The sequence below is a fragment of the Sinocyclocheilus grahami genome, unplaced genomic scaffold (assembly GCF_001515645.1).
Source record: "Sinocyclocheilus grahami isolate Dianchi unplaced genomic scaffold, SAMN03320097.WGS_v1.1 scaffold329.1, whole genome shotgun sequence".
NCBI classification, from domain to species: Eukaryota; Metazoa; Chordata; class Actinopteri; order Cypriniformes; family Cyprinidae; genus Sinocyclocheilus; species Sinocyclocheilus grahami.
Window position 1 is genome coordinate 130,610 of NW_015505508.1, and position 20,183 is coordinate 150,792.

The following is a 20,183-nucleotide window of genomic DNA, read 5'->3' on the forward strand; positions in this document are numbered from 1 at the left end:
AAAAAAAAAAAACGGGAAAAAAAAGACTAGGTTTAAAAGATTCCTTATCCTGTGGCTCCCTCTAGTGGATAAAATGTATATCACAGCCTCCATCTTCCAGTTGAAATAGCTGATAGTTTAGAATTAGATTTTGCAATGGACTCTATTTACACGAAGTGAAAATAGCAGTATTTTTTAATGATATGCTATTTACACTAAGTGCAAATAGCCATAGATTATATTTACACAATTTATAAATAGGACTATTTTCTTTGCGATAATAGCAGTTAGATGCTGTTTCTAATACTTGGTGCAAATAGTGGCCGATATCTGAACCCCAATATTGTAAAACAGTATGCAATAATAATGTATTGAGTGTACATTATCATTTTTATTCAAATTATTAAATGGATGCATCTTTGGGACAATAAAGCCCTCCCTACACCTAAACTAAACTGATAGAGACACCGTTATTTTCCACTCTTTGATTATATCCTTCATTTTTATTGAAAATAAATGCCTTTCCAATGTGATACGGGATGTGAAAAGGGAGAAGAACGAGTTCGGCAGAAAGAGGAATCGAACTCGGGTCGATCGGGTAAAAAAAAAAAAAAAAAAAAAAAAAAAACAATGTTTATGGGCTTTACCCGCACCACTGGAGTTGCTTTAGAGTGCACACTTTTTGCAATGTTGTCTAACACAACCACATGTTGGTGGGTGGAATTAGTGTAAATAGCCTCTGTTAACAAGAAAACAAAATACAGTTCCTTGCGAAAGAAAAAAAAAAAGTTTTTAAATTAAAACTGCTTTAAATTAACTCATTTACGAAGTTGTGACCGTTCTGTTTTTGCTTTGTCAATATGGTGTATGGAGTGTAGATTGATGTGGAAAAAAAGTAATTTAAAGCAGTTTATCATAAGGCAGGAACATGAAAAAAATGAAGTGCTATGAATACTTTCGCAAGGCGCTGTAAATATTAAAAATACAAGAGAATAGCATTTTATTTTCGTGAGAGGGCCATCGAATTTTGAATATATTTGAATATATTATATTTTTGAATATTAAAATATAAACAAACTATTGAGCTGTTAATCGTTATATAATGTATTTATTGATATATTAATGAAAATGATTAAATAGTGTTAACATTAAAACTGCTTTAAATTAACTCATTTACGAAGTTGTGACCGTTCTGTTTTTGCTTTGTCAATATGGTGTATGGAGTGTAGATTGATGTGGAAAAAAAGTAATTTAAAGCAGTTTATCATAAGGCAGGAACATGAAAAAAATGAAGTGCTATGAATACTTTCGCAAGGCGCTGTAAATATTAAAAATACAAGAGAATAGCATTTTATTTTCGTGAGAGGGCCATCGAATTTTGAATATATTATATTTTTGAATATTAAAATATAAACAAACTATTGAGCTGTTAATCGTTATATAATGTATTTATTGATATATTAATGAAAATGATTAAATAGTGTTAACATATTTTCTTTTTGAGCACAGGTATTCAGAGAACAGCAATGTCACACACTATGCACACTTCACATGCACACTTGTAATAACACCATTTGCCACTAGCTGTCAGTATCAGGTCATGTTTTCTTCCAGGCATCTCTTTTGAAAGTCTCCAATGATCCTTCAGCTCCTCTGTAACTTTTGTCTTTTCTGTTTCATTTGCAGATCGTTTTTGCTAAAGATGGCCATTATGGGCTTGAGGACCTCTCCGAGTCTGGTTATGAAGTTGTGAGTCTTGACTGGACCACAGATCCACGTTCAGCACGGTTAGTCACAGAAATGTGATGCAGCTTTGATGTGAGATTTTGTCTTCTGATTTCAGTGTTATACCTACGCATACAGCGCCTTGCAAAAGTATTCACACTCATAAGCAATTCTCGCTTCCAGGTCCTTTACTGCAGTTTTGTTCCTCCATCTTTTTTTTTTTTTTTTTCAAAGAACTGCGTCTCTCATTTGAATAGGTGTGATTTTTGGCCTCATCTTCTAGGCAGATTTGCTCCAGATTGTTTAGCTTTATTAGATGACATTTGTGCACCACATATTTCAAATAGTGTCACAGTTGGAGTATGAAGAGGGCTTTTATCACTGCTGTCCTTCAGATTCAGTCTCAATTCACAGCCGGAATGTTGAGTGTTTCTTGTTTTTTTATATATATATTAGTTATTTTAATGCTTCATAGCTAAAAGTCAGTTGTGAGAGAGTTGTGTCCTCATTACACTGTTCTGTTTCATTTTATGCAGATGAAAAACTCTAGTTTATAGAATTAAAAACCGAAATGTCAAAGACAGCCAAATGTCAATATAGGATTTCTAATCCAGTAAAATGAAATGCTTTGGTTGAGTCTGAATAGTCCATTAAGGCACTGTGTGTACAGAATGGACATAGAGTACCAGTCAAAGCTTTAGACAAACAACTAATTTTTTTTTTTAAGAAACTCCTTGTCTAGATTACACATTCTCATTCGTGCTGGACACATATATGGGCTGCTCTTCCTACACTTCCCACATCTGGTTCAATACATCCATTTCTAATAAAGAAATTAATTACAAAATTTAGTTAAAAAAAAAAAAACCTTCATACAGAGACAATTTTTATTTTAAGCGAAAGCGACGTGACATGTAGCCAAGTATGGTGACCCATACTCTGAATTAGTGCTCTGCATTTATCCCATCCAAAGTGCACACACACAGCAGTGAACACACACACACCGTGAACACACCCGGAGCAGTGGGCAGCCATTTTTTTTGCTGCGATTGCCGGGTAGTAGTTGGGGGTTTGGTGCTTTGCTCAAGGGCACCTCAGTCGTGGTATTGAAGGTGGAAGAGAGCGCTGTACATTCACTCCCCCCACCTACAATCCCTGCCGGTACGCGACTCGAACCTGCAACCTTTGGGTTACGAGTCAGACTCTCTAACCATTAGGCCACGACTTCCCTAAGCAACTTATAGCTACATTTTTTTTACTGTGTTCCAACCTTTTGCCTTGTGTGAGTGTATTGTGATGTTTGGCTATTTCTCAGTGAAAGAATGGTCCTTAAATTATATATATATATATATGTATATACAGTATATATGTATATGTTATGTTTGTGTTTTTCAGTATCAGGACTGGAGGAAAAGTTAGTTTGCAAGGCAACATGGATCCCTGCGCTCTTTATGCCACAAAGGTGAGGAAAGGAACATCAAAACGACACCCAACAGAATCATGTTTCCATTGAAACCCAACCAATCCTCTGCTTTACTTCAGTTTAGTCTACGTTGTATATAAGTGTTTTGTGCTTCAAAAGCATTACTTTACTTCTGGTTAGTCCATTTCAAAATAAAGAGGCCATTTTGTTTTTACAAATTTAGGCCCTGCTGGAAATATGAGCCGTAAGAGCAGCTGTTTTCCACACAGAGTCGTCTTTGGCTTTCATTGCTCGTTCATTACAAGCATGGCTTTCATAGCATTGTCTCGATGCCTCCGAAATACATTTTTTCCACCATCATTTCAGAAGTTATGGGAGTGTTTAAAACCCTGTAGCTCGTAGATTTTGACCAGAGGACAAACCTGATGTATGATATCCAACCCAAACACTTCTTTTCGTTTATGTGTGATCAGGAGCGCATATCAGAGATTGTGAAGAGGATGTTGGAGAGCTTCGGCACCAAGGGCTACATCGCTAATCTGGGTCACGGCCTCTACCCTGATATGGACCCAGAAAATGTGGGTGCGTTTGTTGAGGCCGTTCACACCCATTCTCGCCAGCTCCTCAACCGCAAATAAGAGGTTACTCTCCCATCAGAAGACCCTCCAAAACACAAGAGAAGCAACAACTGTTGGTGTGCACCGCTTTATCGTTAGATATGTTACAGGGTGAACCTCTCTCAAAATCTGTCAAGAAAATGTCCAGTTCTATTTCACTCCAAAATGAAAAGAAATAAGAAAATAGTTTTGGCTTAACGAGGAAGGACCATTAAGGCTTTACATTTCACATTTCCCTCCCAAATTCTCTTTACCATACACTCGTAAGAATGGTTCTAAACAGTACCAGAAAAGGGTCCTTCAGCTTGTAACAATAGCAGAAGCCTTTTTAGTGCTAAATAGAACCCGTTTTATAGGGTTCCATAAAGAACCATGCTTTGAAAATGCTATATAGGACCTTAGTGGTGTTATAAATATTATTTTTAATGATAGTTTATTTTCATTAATATTAGTATATTAACATATTTATTAATATAGTTTTTTACTCTGTCTGCCTGGTATTACAATATCCTGCTACAAAAAAGATTTTCATTCACAGTACCATAATGTGAAATATATATAACATTTAAATAAATTAAAAAAGGATAGCTCACCTTAATTTATGCTGATTTAAGTAAAAAAAAATGCAGTTTTTTAGAATACTGTATTACGGTAATAATCATATAATGATATGCAATACAGTAATGAGAACTTGGGGGTAAAATATGCCTAAATGCCAGATATCTTAATTATCTCAAATGTAGGCTTCATTTTCTTTATGAAAAAAAGTATTTAAAAGTATTTCTTTTTTTTGTTTTCTTTTCTTTTCTTTTTTTTCTGATTTTGTGGTGAAATGTGACCCAGATATTTCCTGACAGGCTTTTGAGAGATTCACCCAAAAGGCTGTTCCCGAATCATTTCAATGATTATGTAGGCCATCTTTCTATTTTACCTAATTTTTTTTTTTTTATAATGGCTCCACACCAATCCATCTAATCTTTAATATAATTTTCAGTGGAAACATGTTTTTCTCAGTTGGATTGATGTGTTTTCATTAGAGCCGATGTACTGTACGATCACTGAAGAATGTGGAGTAAGTGAAGGATAAATCTTATCAAATCCTTGTTTTTAATGTAGTACCATAGTAACATCTGGGCTTGAGACTGTCTTGCCTAGAATTGTGACTGACACTAATGAACCTCTGAGAATGTGTGTACATATCAATGGATGTTTTATAAGAAGCGCAATAAAGAGTGATCTAAACAAACATCCCTCAGGGGAATGTCTCCTATCTGAATATCACATACCTAAATCATGTGCACCCCCCCCCCCCCCCCCCCCCCCCCACAAATAAGCACCCTGGGTAAGCAAATCCTTAAATCTTGTTGTTTTTTTGTTTTTGGGCGGGTGGGAGTGGGATTCCCCAGCAACGCATCATGTGATGTGACACATGCCAGATGATTTGATGAACCCTGAACTTCAAAACAAGGATTTATTGGAATTTCTATACATTTTTCAATCCTGTTAGTGCTTTCGGAACCCCATTTGTGTGTGTAAAATTGCATAGTTTGGATGTGGGCTTGCAAATCCGTCATTTGTTAGCATAACAGAATGATTTCTAATTCAGTTTTGGTTAAAGTTGTTTACTGTCTGTTTTACAAGCAACCACATGATGAATGTTTTTCCACACTCTCATACGGTCATTTAGTGTGAAATGGTGGCAGCTGCAGCCCTCTTTTACCCTCATCTGCCAGTGTGCGGTGTTGTCAATGCTGGATAAGTCTGGCCTTGATTGTGTGTTAGGTGCTGAAAGAAGAAACGTCCTGTAATCAATTTGCTGATTAGTGTTGTTGGATTTTTAAGCCACTGTCGCTCACCGCTAGTTTGTGTCCTTGGAGCACAGCTGGGATTGGGGAGCTGGGCCAGTTTCCTAGTGAGGCACATACACACGTGCAAGGGGCTCCTGGCAGTATTTTTAATTGCAACAATGAATGAAAAAAAAATCCCCAAGGTCTCCTATAGGAAGCCACAAGGGGATGATAGGGGTTTGGGCTTAATCTCTCAGCAAATCAGCAGGCCAGAAAATCCAATATGTTCCTGAAGACAGCAGGCTGTACATCATTTGTCAGGTCCTGGCACTATCACTGCTTTATCAGATGGGAGGGTTTGGGGGGGGGGCTTGGCCTAAGATTGAGTTGAAATTTTGGGTATGAATTTCAAGTTGTTGTCAGTACTGTGGAGTCCATCTTGTAAAATCCAAATTGATTGGTCATTAATAATTTGCTTATTCTATGCTGATTTTCTCTTTATATTTATTTATTTATTTTTACAATTCCACATTAACAAAAATTTTGTTGGGCAAAAATGGTTGTTCGTCTATTGTCAGTAGTATAGTGTAGAAATGTATGAAGCACAGCTTACACTGAACTCATGTTCAATTCAAGCAGGTTTCTAATGGTCAATGCAGCGAATGCGTGGCCAATATAAATCAGTTGCAAAATCTGCATGGGGAAATATTTCACCCTCAAATGACATTCCATGAGTGAATAATTTAATGACTTACTCAAAATCAAAAGTCTACTTTTCAACAGTCATCAGCATTGTAAACACTGCAAAGTTCTCAATCTCTCAATTGTTCCCTCTTTTTGCAGTGCTTTTCTTTGGAACGTCGCTTGGCTAATCAAATTCGAAGACTGGAAGTAACTTGTATAAATGTATAAACCACTGTATTATGACCATGAATTAACAATGAACTTAATGATTATATTTATAGATTTGCATAAACCTAGATTAATAAATAATGTAATAGTTTATTTAACCTCTTAAGACCTGAGAAAAGATTTTTAGGAAAAAAAATAGTTTTTTTCATGTCTTTACATTGTTTAGAGCATTAAAAATAATGTAAAACTTTTTTATAATTTTTTTTATGATATTTCGTTCATAAGTTATGTTATGTCCTCGTTTTTTTTTTTTTAAATAAAAAGACATGAATGCATAGGCAAAAACAATAGATTTTTTTTAAATCACCAATACATTTTTAGTTTTCAGGATTTTTTTTTTTTAAACCAAACTATGTATAAAAGATGATTCGCAACCATGTTATAACGGAATGATTTGATATATCATTTTTCTTTTGGCAAAATGTGTGTAAAATGGCCATAAACGGGTTTTCTCATTTTATACAATGTATCTATAAACTAAATCTAACTTGCATATTAATGGTTTTTGGGGCAACATGTAATGAAAAAAGAAGTGTAATAATGGGAGTAATATTTGACTTTGAAGATTTTCGAAGATTTGAAGATTTTCATAATAATATATAATATTTCATATTGAAACATAATTTCTTTCCCTATTCATTTATGTCTCCCAAAATGCGTAATAAACATGCTTTTAGTCCCAGTGTCCTCATATGAGGACATGTATGAAATCAACATCCTGTTTCGTAACAGAAAGTCATATTTTGATTTGAAACCCCATAACATTTTCCTGAGATGTTGATTTATGACAGACAGTTTAAAAATTAGACATTTAAATAATTACAAAATATTATCATATTTCCATAAGAGTGTCACTAAATTAATATCAGACATATTTGAAGACCAAGGAGAGTGAGTGGTCATGGTGAAACATCCAAACATTTAGTATCTCTGAAAAGCCCTGAATGTGCTCTGGCCAGGACATCCAGACTTAAAACTGTGGCATGTACAGTCTCAGAGAAATACACCAAAATATAATGTCCTCATATGAGGTTACAGGGTGGTTAAAAAAAAGTGTAACCAATTACCCATATCACAGCTGTTCAGCTTGAGCTTTCATTCTGTTCCGTTCTTCCGTAATCCACTACAGCTTTCCATTCCAACTCAGCCCACCTAAAAAAAAGTCCCAAGCTGCCCCACCCCTCTTACAGAGTCTTCCGACACCCCAATTACAGAGGGATTCTGGGAACTTCAGAGCAGCAGAACAAAGCTCTGCAAATCAGCTCCCCTATGAACACAATATGTGATTACGCTGACAGCAGAACCTGCCATGCCGGGTACAAAGGACAAAGCTTCCTCTCACTGCACAAACCTGCCCAGAAGCACAACAGTTCTCCGAGTTGCCTGACAGGCTCGTGTGCTCCATGATTGCGTTTAGACTTCCTCGTTCTGATGATGGGTTGGGTTCTAATTAAAGAAAAGCCTCCGTTACATTGTTACACTTATAAACAATGATTGTTTCCCCCATCAAGCCCAACACCTACTCTTCGCTCCAATCTGACAGGCTCAGCCCGCGCTGGAAGCTCACAAGAAGGTGGGAAAGCCAATTACTCGTCTCTCTTTTCCTGGTGTGTCACTTCTGCTAAATCACTGAGCTAAGGAAATGCCTTCTCTTTGCAGCGTGTCTAACTGAGCCAACCCCATCCATATTTCAGCTGGCAGCATTGCCAGGCTTGACAAACACTTACTCAGTGGTCCTCACAGGAGCGCGGCGCTGCATTGGGTCCAAGACACAATGAAGAGCAGCAGCTGTGAGGGACCCTGATGGATGGGATAGTTTGTATAAGCAGGCCCAAAGAGCATTGTTCCTGTCGACTGCATCTCTAACACAGTCGATCACTCTGACACAAGGTTTTCCTGGCGTTTATTGTGATTCAGACGCTGAGTTTCTAAAGAGGAGAGCTGGGGATGTAGTCTGGACAAGATGTGTGGGGGTACTGAGCTGCTTTTTTTAATTTAAATTTTTTTTTATAACTGCAGTGATATTTCTGACCACTTTCTGAACTGTTAAATGCTTACTTCTGCTTAAGTTTCTTTTTTTAAGTATTTCTCTTCTGGGGAAATGGAGTAAAAAAAATATCCCCTTCACACACTACCATTCAAAAATGTGGGTTTGTTAATAGTTTGTTTTTTTAAAGAAGTCTATTTCTTATTACATTTTTCTATTTGAACCCATTTTAAGACCACATTTTTTCCTGTGATGGCAAAGCCATTGCTGTGGTCTTCAGTGTTGCATGATCCTTCAGAAATGAAATGATTTGGAGCTCAAGAAACATTTCTTCTTAATGTCAATGTTGAAAACAATTGTGCTGCTTAATATTTTTGTGAAAACAGCAATATATTTCTTTTACAGAATACTTTGATGAATAGAAAGTTCAAAAGAACAGCATTTATTTGAAATACATATTTTTTTGTAAATACGGACAACTATTAATACAAAAATAAATAAAAAATACACGCCATTCGATGTGCCAAATTCCTGCTTCAAGAGGAAAAGTTGCACTTGAGCTAGCTGTATATCATAATAAGTTTAAAGAGGCAAAGTTGTGTTTCACACTTTATTCATAGAAAAGCACTGAAATTCAACACAAATCATATAAAATGGTAGTAGCATTACATAAATAGTAATAAATTTTTGTTTATAGACATTAGCTCGAGGTTGCACAAACAAAAAGTGTTGTTGAACTATACTTTTGTGGCAACAAATACTGGATACCTTTTTATAACTCAGTAGCACAAAGAGGCGACAAACACTTTCCCTTAAATTAAAACAAAACAAACCCAAACAGTAGATGAACTAGTGAACAATCTCTACCAGCGATTATTTTTTTCCTTCTAAACTCTAGGGACAGATCAAAACACTGGTACATTTAACACATACAGACACTTAAGAGTATGGAAGAGAGAAATCAAAAGCCAGAGGAGGTTATTCTCTTTTTGCAATGCCATTGGACCAACTAGTTAGCTACAGAAAATGCTCATTTTTTTTTTCTTTTTCGTTTATATATATATATATATATATATATATATAGTTTTTATTATTTTTTAATTGAACAGGCAGCACTATTATCATTCTGCAGATGTCTTAATTAAAAAAGAAAAAAAAACTAATCTGTGAGCTTTCTCTCAGGTCCGCGAGAGCTCCCCGACAGAGCCGGTTGAGGAATAAATGCTGCATAAACACCTTGTGGTTCGAGTATGCCACAGTTGATGCAACTAGAATGAATTTTGAGGGGGAAAAAAAAAACTAACCAAAAGTGGAAAACAGCAAACCATTTAAATGAAAGTGACCAACCTTAACCAACAACATAGAGAAATCTCCTCAAGATTTAGCCATTAATGAAGCATCTATCAAAGTCTCGATTAGGCAATGGTAAGTCGCAACCTCAAAACAGACCTTATTGCCCTCAAAAAGCCCCCAATACAAGATAATCACGACCCTAAAGTATGTGGACCGTGTCAAAGCAAAGGAGAATCGAACAGCAGATGCCATTCTTCCTTGTTCGGGCCAGTCGAAGGTGTAGGTCCGTTTTCTCTGTGCTGTACTCCACTGACATTGGCAACACAATGTCCTGAAACACATGCGGCGCTTTCAGAGAAGACTATAAGGCTTCAAAGTAAAGAGTTGTACGCAGAAAGATCAAAGGCAAAGTCCATCCAAACTCGAAGCTCGTGCAGATTACTTTACTTACAAGATACAAACGGTTGAATTTTGGGAGAGCACCCCTAACCCCCGAGCCAAACAAGGAGAAAAGACGGAGGAAGATCAGGGGTGAAGAGGGCAAATCGTGAAGTGGTTCTGCATAGTCTGTTCATAAACATTTGTCCTCTCCTTTCTTCTTCTTTACATGCTTCCTCTTGCAAAAAATGTATTACAAAAAAATCAAATAAAAGAGGATACAAATAAAACAGCAAATCGGAAATGTACACAGGAGCACCTGAGAAATGTTTCTGAAGTCTTTCCTCTTACGGTCGTCACATTCCCAGCCCGACAAATTCAAGTATCCGAAAAGAAAAACATACAGTTATCATAAATAATTATAACTTTACAATTTTTTGAATTGACACTTTCATATTTACAATATCTTAAATGCTTATGCTACTATTTTTTTTTTCTGTTTTGTTTCTTTAAGTGATTCCCTGAGAACGGAGTTGAGCATCTCTCTTCTCGTTTTCCTTCAGATGGAAGCCGCGGAGTGCATTCTAAGTGTTCGGATCCACTGGGGCACTTGTGGAGGGCGGAGGTCATGGAATGTGGAAGATATTACGATACAGTTTAAAGCCAGCTAATTCCTTGTTCTGTCAATGTAGCTGTTTTTGTCAAATCTATACAATTCACCTAATTTGTACACAGAAAGTAATTGCTGATCCGAATGCGTCGTGTAGGGGATGGAATTTAATGAAGTGCTAGTACATATATATATATATATTATTACTGCTACTCAATCTCACACAAGTCTTTTTGTTTCTGTTTTTGTTTTTCACTGAGAGGTAACAGAGAAACATATATGGCTGATATTGATGGGTAAATATCTCTGTTTTGTTCATATTCAGCAAGACCAGGAAACAGCACGGAAGGAGCACACAGGCCATCATCTTCCTCGCACTGAAATTTCGAACAGAGGATAAGATGTGCCGATAGCAACAAATCCAGGAGAGAGAGGGGAGGGCTCATGTCTTGTGGCTTGCTTGAGTCGTGGTTAGGACATTCAGCAGAGCATTTGAGGTGATGTGCCCGTCTCACTATTGAAATCAGGCCTTTTCCAGAGAGAGAGTTAAAGCTGATCCGTAAAATACGATCGAGGTATGACAATAACACTGCGTGCGAGTGTTTCAGAAATGACCGTTTTGATTCGAGTGTTCAAAACCAACCAAACGCCTCCCCCACGCTCAAAATTGACCACATAATAATTTGGTGTCTCTTTATGTGCCACTTTTAAATTTTTATCACAATATCTTGATCAAACGAAATCAAGAACGAGCCAAAACAAAAACATAAATGGTCATAATTACAGTTGTTGTTCTCCCCTCCACAGGTTCGACCTGGTAGAATAACTTGGTGAACAGGAATTGTTCACAATAAAAAACAAAACAAGACGAAACAGATCAAAACAAATGAATAAAACTTAAAACATTCACCAAAGATGACCAAAAAAAAAAAAAGGAAGAATAAAATAATGCCTTAAATAAATGAAGAATGAAAGAAGAACAAGTTCCCCTGCAATCAAGCAAGGTTCAACCAAAACGTTCCCGTACCAACATCATGAGTTTCTTCTTGCCCTTATAGATCTGTTTGAGGTTGTCTATAAACTGGGCGAACTGAATGTGGCCATCTTGGGCCAAAAGAAAGGTCTCGCGTGCCTTACTAAGGAACTCGATGAACTCTCCGTAGTGGCGCGGGCTGATGTGCGTGAGGCGGGAGTGGGTGGTGTTGATGTAGGCGCTGATGGTGGCATCCAGTAGCTGTCTCAACGGGGCTTTGTCAGTGCTCATAAGCTTGCCCGAGTTACGTCTGCCAGGGATGCCGGCCAGGCCGGGGGCCGTCATGGTGCAGCGCCGCAAAATGTCCGAGAGCACCGTGGCGCAGTGAACGCTCTTGACCACCAGAGGGATGATGGCTGCCAGCTCGTTCTTACCCAGTGAGTGGCTGAGAGCACAAGCCCACAGCACATCATTGATGGCCGGATGCGTGTCTTGGTTGTAGGCCAGGTTCAAGTGGGTCATGGCGAGAGACGCCAGTTTGAAAGCTCGAAGGGGGTAGCCGCGGTGCTCCATGTAGCGGGCGATGGTGAAGAGCTGAGAGTAGGTCATGCCCGTGGAGGCGGCGTCGATGACTATCTGGTAAGCAGTCTCGAAGGCGATGTGGTCCTTCTCGCAGAGGGTGAGGGCGGACAGGGCGCAGTTTTGAGGGTCCTTCATGGCGCACTGCAGGGCCAGGGTGCGTGCGCAGCTGGCCAGCTCCTCCCGCTGTGGGTAGTCGAGGCTCAGGCGCAGGATGGTATTGTGGGACATCACAGTGGCTGCCACTATGCTGGTCGCTTCGGTGGGGGTGAAGAGAGTGTACCAGCTCTGCAATATGCTAACCAAAGCTCTCAGACCTGCAACGAGACAAAAGAATCAATCAGAACAAGTTTTGCTGTGCTTCTACATGCATTTAGTAACCACATGATAAACTACCCAAGCCATTCAACTTATCTCCAATATCAGGGAAACAATCGAATATTTGACGGCTTAAATACACATTGGGCATTACCTAAGTCTGGTGGAGCATGCACAGAGGTCGATTGTAGTCTGAATAATGTGCATACATGCTGGACAAAGCTGAGCTAGAGTCGCTTTATCTAGATCAGTTAGTTTAAGTTTGACAAAATGGATTTCAGTCAAACTGCAGGGTTTACCTGACATTTTAAAAGACAAAACTATTAAAGTGCATGCCACTGTCTAGAATGAAATGAGTGTTCATTTAAACCTGGTAGGAAAAAAAATACATAAAAAAAAAACAGTCTGACACAGACCGACTTCAGTAGCACATGTGACAAGCCAGCGAACCATCTCCCGCCGTCTCCAGTTGAGTGTGGACAGAGTCATCCTCATCACCTGCAGAGAAATGTTATATTGCATTAGACACACAAAAATGCAAAATAGTGTACTGGAACAAATACACATAGCGAGTGAATTTACATGTACACAAAAACACTGACCATCATATAAAACCAGACAATAGAAGGTTCAAAAGGTTCAAATTGTAATGATAATAGGGCCTTTCGCACCGCAGGAACCTTTTCATAGTACCAGAACTAATTGTGGAACTACCCACTTTTTGGCATTTTCGCACCGCCGGAACTGGGAGCGATTTTAGTACCGGACTGCCTTTTTCGAGAACCAAATTAGCTCCTACTCCAGAGCAGGGTCTAACCAGCACAACTGGTACTAATCGTGACATAAGTAGACATTTGATTGGCCAAACGCGTATGAAAACGCCCTCACCCGCCATGATTTAAAACGCCGTGTAAACACTGTGTCAACTTATTTCGCAAGTATGGAGAACAGCGATAGATGGACGGACGCTGAAGTGCAGGCACTTGTAGCAAATGTAGCACTGCCAGTTGTCGGTGGAGATTCTTAGTCCTCCTTTCCGTTCTTTCAATCGCTTTACGTATACGTCGACTTTCCATGTCCATTATTGTGAAACCCGCGAGACACAACAAAAACACAGCTCTGATCACAGCGTCCTCCATCCTTCTGTTGTTAATGTTGTTCTTTGTTTCTGTTGTTGAACGCCGCGCACAAATGACGTAGCTGTCGACCGGTTCCTAGTATGCAACCCTTTAAATGGTACTGGGAAATAGTTTGCGCAGAATCATCCCAGTACTTTAGTACTGTACATTTAGTTCTGGAACTAAAGCGGTGCGAAAGGCCCTAATGTAATGATGATTCACAATATTACTTGAGTCATTGAATGTCCAATAAAAGAAAAATTTAGGGTGACCTTACGTGACCACAACATGCAGAGTTGGTGTAAGATCACGCATGTGAACACACTCATTGATAAATAAAAAAAATAAACCACACACCACATAAAGATCAATTTAGATTTACCTGAAGGCCGAGCTCCAGCGCTACATTGAGCAGTGTGATGTCAGGAGGGTTATCTGCAGGAGTAGCGATCTTAAAGGCATCCTGGGCCAGTTTGAAGATGAGGGAAGAGGAGTGGATGTGCTTCTGAATAGCCTCCAAAACAGTCCGCAATCTCAACATGTCACCTAAGACACAACACAGATTTCTCTTAGCTAAACACTGGCACAGTACATAAAAGTTTGTTTAAAGTGAACCTCACATGTGACTTGTCGTGAGCTATCAGGTGTGTAGCACTCACCCTTAGCAGCAGTAAGCATGGTGGAGGCCAGTTCACACTGCTGGGACTCCAGGTGGCCCAGTGTGAACCAGCGTGGATATCTGCTGGGCACTATGGAGATGCCATGGTGAGGGTGTCCTACGTCACCTGAGGGAGCCGTGGACTCCAGTACTGGAAGCCTGCAGCGAACATGATTATTCTGGATTAGTCACACATAAGACTCTTTAACAAGACAAATATATATAAGCTTAAATCTTTTTTATTCATATTCTGTTGCTTCTGTTTTCTACAGCCTTTTACTCAGCTTCCTCAGACATGATTAGCAGAATACTGTGTGCTACTTCCACACACTTACTCTGCTTTATGCTAGCTCTGTCTGATGGCATGTGATTAGAAATGCGCTCTGCTGCTCCTGCCCGAGTGAACATATTAGACCACACTAGCTCAGACTCACAGAAGCTGCGCAGAGGGAGCAGTCCTATTGATCGTGTATTAGTGAGGACGGTGATGAGCTAGACTCAGATAATGATGCCTCAGTGCAGACATACAGTAATAAGGTCCCATGGAGGCTTTATAAGGCTGGAGTCAGTGAGGGTAATGCATCACGTGGAGATTCAGTGTAATGTGAAAAAATGTGATCAATAACTAATGGTGAAAACAATGCACACATTTTAAATGAACATGAAAAACATGACAAAGAAAAGAATATCCAACACACTTTTGGAAGTTGCTGCATGATGGTGTTATTTATAAATCCAAGTTTTCGTTCCAGTTTTGATGTTCAAAGTAGTACTGTTTAGGTCAGTACGTTTTTTTGTTTTGTTTTTTTTAAAGTTAAGAAATTAACTTTTATTCAGCAAGGGTGCACTAAATTGCTCAAGCCTGATATTTTTCAACAATGATGATAATAATAAGAGCAGCAAATCAGCATTATTATTAGAATGATTTCTGAAGGATCATGTGACACTGAAGACTGGAGTAATGAAGTAATTCAGCTTTAACGTCAAAGGACTAAATTACATTTTAAAACATATTAAAATAGAAAAGTTTAACTATATTTTTGATCAAACAAATACAGCCTTGGTGAGCATAAGATACTTTAAAATCATATAATTACAAAGCGTTACAAAGCGCCCATCCATTTTTTAAAAGGAAAAACATTATAAACTACAGAATTTATTTAGGGCACAGCCAGAAATTACATTTGTTACTTGCTAGTAAGCAGCAGGTGTTTTATGGGAAGGGACATTCTCATCCTAAAGAGCATTTGATTGGACATCAGTACAGCGCAGGATGAGTCAACAATAGTTTTGATTTTCCTACATACGAAACACTGTGCCTTTTATGAAAAATGTACTAAAAGTGAGTTTTATAAACTTTTAGGATTTTAGCATATATAGACCTCAAAGCTAATACACATGGACTTTGGATGGAGAGAAAGAGAGTCTCACCTCATTGCACGAAGGCCCAGTTTGTACGCCAGGTCTGTGTCGTGTGGCAGGAGAGCGGTGAAGAGGTACTTGGCAAACGTGTGCATGGGAACACTCTCTCTGTGGATGACCTCCCCAAGACCACTGAAGGGACCACCTGGACATACGGAGCAAGACAGAGAAGAGCACATCAGAACTGAGATGTCCATCATATCAGATTGCAAGGTTGAGTCAGGCCTGATAGACAGGAGGCTAGTGAGTCAGTGAGGGCACGCACAGAAATCTGAGTGGAGCGTATCGCTGGGGCGGCTGGGGAGGACGATGAGAAGGCAAACAGGCGGCAAGGCCTCATGGGCTTTGACAGAGTCTGTCCTCCCTAGTAGCAGCGCAGATGTCTGCTCTAAGGTTACACCGCGTGTCAGTGGGAGGCTCAGATGCAGGGTGGCCTGTTTTGGGGAAGGGAGTTGGGGACACTGCAGAGGCCAGGCTGCAGATCTTTTTACAGGCATAGCACTCCCTCTCTCACACACACAAATATATATATATATATCCAGGCTAGAGATGGGGAGGAGGAAAAGATAAAAGTAGACAGAGATCCACAAGGGGGAAAAAGGTTGTGGGAAAAGCAAGAGAACAGTAAGGAGAGGAAACAGCTCCACACAGGGAGGATAGTGCCTATGGGGTGATGACAAGAGCAAAAGGTTAAAAAGAAGACGTGAAATTGAGAACAAAGAGTTTGTACCTTCTAAAAGGAGTATGGCTTGTTTGCGGAGTGTCTGCACTAATATGTCATCCAGCTCCATCTCTTGCAGCTTGGCCACAATTTGCTCCTCGTTCCGGCACACCTTGTCCTGTGCGTACAGGCCCTCGGGCATTAGCCGCTGCTGCCCCATACCCATCAGTGCCACCTCTAGTGCCAGTGCCAGGTACGACTCTCCTCCATCTGGACATCCCCACACTGGTACATGCTGGTACACTGGAGGCTTGGGCTCACCGGAATCTATTAGGACACAAAGTGGTGTTTGTCAATGTCTATTTACAGCTTGTTGCAATTTAATTTATTTTTTTAAGAAAAAGCAATAAAGAAATTTTAGCAAATACAAAAATGCAATGCTAAAAATAAGGCAAGCAAGTAATTTATTCCTGAGATGGCAAAGCTGAATTTTCAGTTTTCAGTGTCACATGATTCTTCAGAAATCATTCTAATATGCTGATTTTGTGGTCAAGTAACATTTCTTATCAGCGATGAAAAATGAGCTGCTTAATATTTTTGATACTTTTTTAAGGATTCTTTCATGAATAGTGGGTTCAAAAGAACATCATTTATTTCAAAGTTTGGTTACAATTTAAAAATCTTTGCCGTTACATTTTTTAAGCAATTTAATGCATCCTTGCTGAATAAAAGTATTTCTTTAAAAAAAACAAAAAAATCTCTTACTGACCCCAAACGTAGGTATAACATTTAAAAACACCACAGGCACCAAGTCATTTGTATCAATGCCTAAGGATATCTGCATGAAAACTGAGGAAAAACACCATCTGTTTAGTAAGAATTTAGACCCTCATCACCAGCTCACTTAAATCCCCCCGGCAAATTTATCCTGTTGGCCAATCCTGTTTGTACAGTGGACAACAGACAGGGATCAATGGGTTCACCCCCATCTTGCTACACTGGAAAACAACATCTATACTGGTATCTCACAATCATCATTAAAAAACCCACACAAAACAATTTAACCAAGTTATGCTGTTCTATCCAGTGATTTGGTTTACAGTAAACCACCTAAGAAGTAAAGCAGAGGGGTTCGAGAGAGCATTGTTTTGGCTTTCCACACTGCTGCTGCTGCCGCTACAGCTGCTGTTGCTGGTTCTGCTAAGCTAAGATCCTGACCTTCGGACATTCTGATTGGATAAAACCAAGAGTCCGCCCCCATCCCAGCACATGCCAGATGTTTCCAACTGTGCAACAGAGTCAAACAAAGAGCTATGCTCTCTAGCACACATACAAACATACAGTGTAATGCACAACAGGCACACACACAACCCAACACGACCGCTACAGCGCCGTGGCCAAAAGGGGAGCACTACGACGGGACAAGCGCACAGATATGCACAAACTCTTCCAAGTCACAGTACCATTTGCCAGTATTATTCAGGCACACAATGGCTCTCTGTGGGTTCCTCACTACAGGAATACAATGGCCGACACTTTCCATTGGCCTGAGCTGGGAGGGATGTATGGAATGCAAATGCTGATTGATTTTATACGTTTTATACCACTGAGTGGGCAGAATGACCTTTCTGATACAATAGCACCCCTTAACACTGCTCAGAAAAGGAGGGCAATTGTAAAGAGCGAGGAGATGGGGCTCCAGCAGACTGAATGAAGCTCTCAAAGACACAGGCCAGTTGCTGAGCGAGGAACCGAATAATGCTCAAGGTGTCTCGGAGAGTCGTAAAAGGACAGAAGCCCAATGACAGTCTATAATAGTGTACCTCCAGTATCCATGGTATTGTCATCCTCCACTCGACACGTCTCCGTGAGAGTGGCGAAAAGGCAGCCAATGGGGTCGAGGGGGTGGCCCACCCAGCCCTCCAGATTGGTGGTGTTGGTCATTCCCCTCTGCAGCAGTTCTGAGGACAGAACAGATGATGTTTACTTGTATTAGGAACATATGAATCAACATGTCAATACTTAAATTACTATGAAACCTGTTCATAAAATTTCTCTGAGAAAAATTAAAAGTCCTGCAATTTTCTTTTAATGTCATATATACGTTGAAATGGTCACTCTCTGAAAGTTTTAACTTCTGATTAACAACAATAAATTTGTGTACAGTCATGAGCACTTGGAGTAAGGCCATATGTTATGCAAAGCAGATCAATGTGTGTTACCTTTCTTCTGATGCTTGTATATGTCTAATTGTCGTTGCTGTTGGAGCCGGAGGGTGTTGATTATGGCAACAGCCAGTCGCAAGGCTTCTCTGGGGTAACCATGGGAACGCAGAGCATCCACCCTGGCGCATGCTGTAGGCACGTGATCTGGAACAAGTCACATGACAGTATAAATAAGGTGGGGCTCCTTTCAGATGGGACGTTTCAATTTCAGACAAAACTGTAATGGAAGCTGCAGGATCATGCACAAGTGAAATCAGACAGATTACGTCACACAGCAAGAAGGGTCTCACAGAGAGCGACAAATTCCTCTCAGGCTTAAGGTTCTTTAACACCAAGAACAAAGATTGTTCTTCAGCTGAAAAAGTGATCGCAACGATATTGTATCTCTGTACGATTATTGCTATAGCTGTGGTGTGGGCTTCCCTATTCTCATAGAATTAGAGTGATTATTAAAACTTTATAGTGGTGTGAACGTGCCTTTTTATTGTTCAAGAATATGATGTAAGAAAAACTCTGTAGAGATTTCCGTATTGACTGGCTGCTCTGAACAGAATCAACATGGAAAACCATAGCTTGAAATGGCTGAGAAGTATATAAAATACGCACCCAGCCACAGTGGCAGGCCCTGGGGGTTGAAGAGCAGGCTCTCTCCCTCTCTCTGGTAAGCCGGGGACATGTAGAAGTCACTACTGATGATTCTCTGCAAGTGACTATCCTGCCAATGCAGGTCACAGGCCTCCATTGCTCTCGTGAACACCGTTCTTCTAGGCCGGGCCAGTGAGTCTACGCAGAGTAAAGCATAGTTATATAAGCAACAGACATAGGGATAAGTGGATAATCTCAGGTTTAGATCAACTGAACTGAGGCTTACCCTGAGCCAGGTTGCTCTGTGGCAGAGCGTTGGTGATGTTGGGCAGCTCGCTGCCGTAATTGCCGTCCTCTAGAGGGCAGATGTCCATGTCTCCCCATTTCTTCAGCTGTCTCAGCCAGCCACTCTTCTCTTCACTTTTACAATGCGGGTTCAGCACGATACACACCCACAACGCACCTGCAAACCCACAGTGCACAGACGTCTTTATAACTGAACTGTGGCTTATAAATGAGCGAGGGAGAAACTAAAAAGGTAAAATGAGCATAAAGGGGAAAAGAAAGGAGATATTGAATCTTAGGATGCCACTTTTCCCATTTTTAAACACTTTTAACTGGTTTAGTCTTGAATGCAGCTTTTGATTTGTTCTGAAATGTGAAGTGGAAAATCAGCGCATTTAATAGATCAGGCTCTAGCGCATCAGTGTCAAACACTGGCACTGGGGAGCATATGAAATTTGGCAGGTGTAAGGTTGTCTGGTGGGCTCGTGTAACTGGCGATGCCTTTTTGTATCTAGGTAACAGATGGCTGGCCTGCATCTTTTTCCATTGCTGTCATGTACATGCAGCCCTGATTGGCCAAATTGCTGAGCACCGGCCGATCAGCAAGGCTGTCAACTAAAACACTGAACTGTCTTGCACATTTATTAG

The 20,183-nt window shown here is 39.8% G+C and overlaps 1 protein-coding gene and 1 long non-coding RNA gene across 2 annotated transcripts in view; one reads left to right on the forward strand and one right to left on the reverse strand.

Moving 5' to 3' along the window:
• Positions 1-1,670: 1,670 nt before the first annotated feature.
• On the forward strand, positions 1,671-4,058 carry LOC107602523 (uncharacterized). Its single transcript, XR_001611049.1, has 3 exons — positions 1,671-1,766; positions 3,100-3,166; positions 3,601-4,058. It is a non-coding gene; the product is annotated as an uncharacterized lncRNA (long non-coding RNA).
• A 5,446-nt stretch (positions 4,059-9,504) lies between these two features.
• The window catches only part of LOC107602525 (zinc finger SWIM domain-containing protein 5-like), a 54,753-nt gene continuing 44,074 nt past the window's right edge, over positions 9,505-20,183 (reverse strand). The window contains exons 5-14 of the mRNA XM_016295039.1: positions 19,537-19,713; positions 19,272-19,448; positions 18,663-18,809; positions 18,264-18,401; positions 16,510-16,767; positions 15,789-15,924; positions 14,359-14,516; positions 14,082-14,245; positions 12,998-13,079; positions 9,505-12,580 (exon numbers count right to left, since the gene is read on the reverse strand). Coding sequence (XP_016150525.1) covers positions 11,718-12,580; positions 12,998-13,079; positions 14,082-14,245; positions 14,359-14,516; positions 15,789-15,924; positions 16,510-16,767; positions 18,264-18,401; positions 18,663-18,809; positions 19,272-19,448; positions 19,537-19,713 — 2,300 coding nt within the window. The 3' untranslated portion in view covers positions 9,505-11,717. The remainder of the gene's footprint in view (positions 12,581-12,997; positions 13,080-14,081; positions 14,246-14,358; positions 14,517-15,788; positions 15,925-16,509; positions 16,768-18,263; positions 18,402-18,662; positions 18,810-19,271; positions 19,449-19,536; positions 19,714-20,183) is intronic.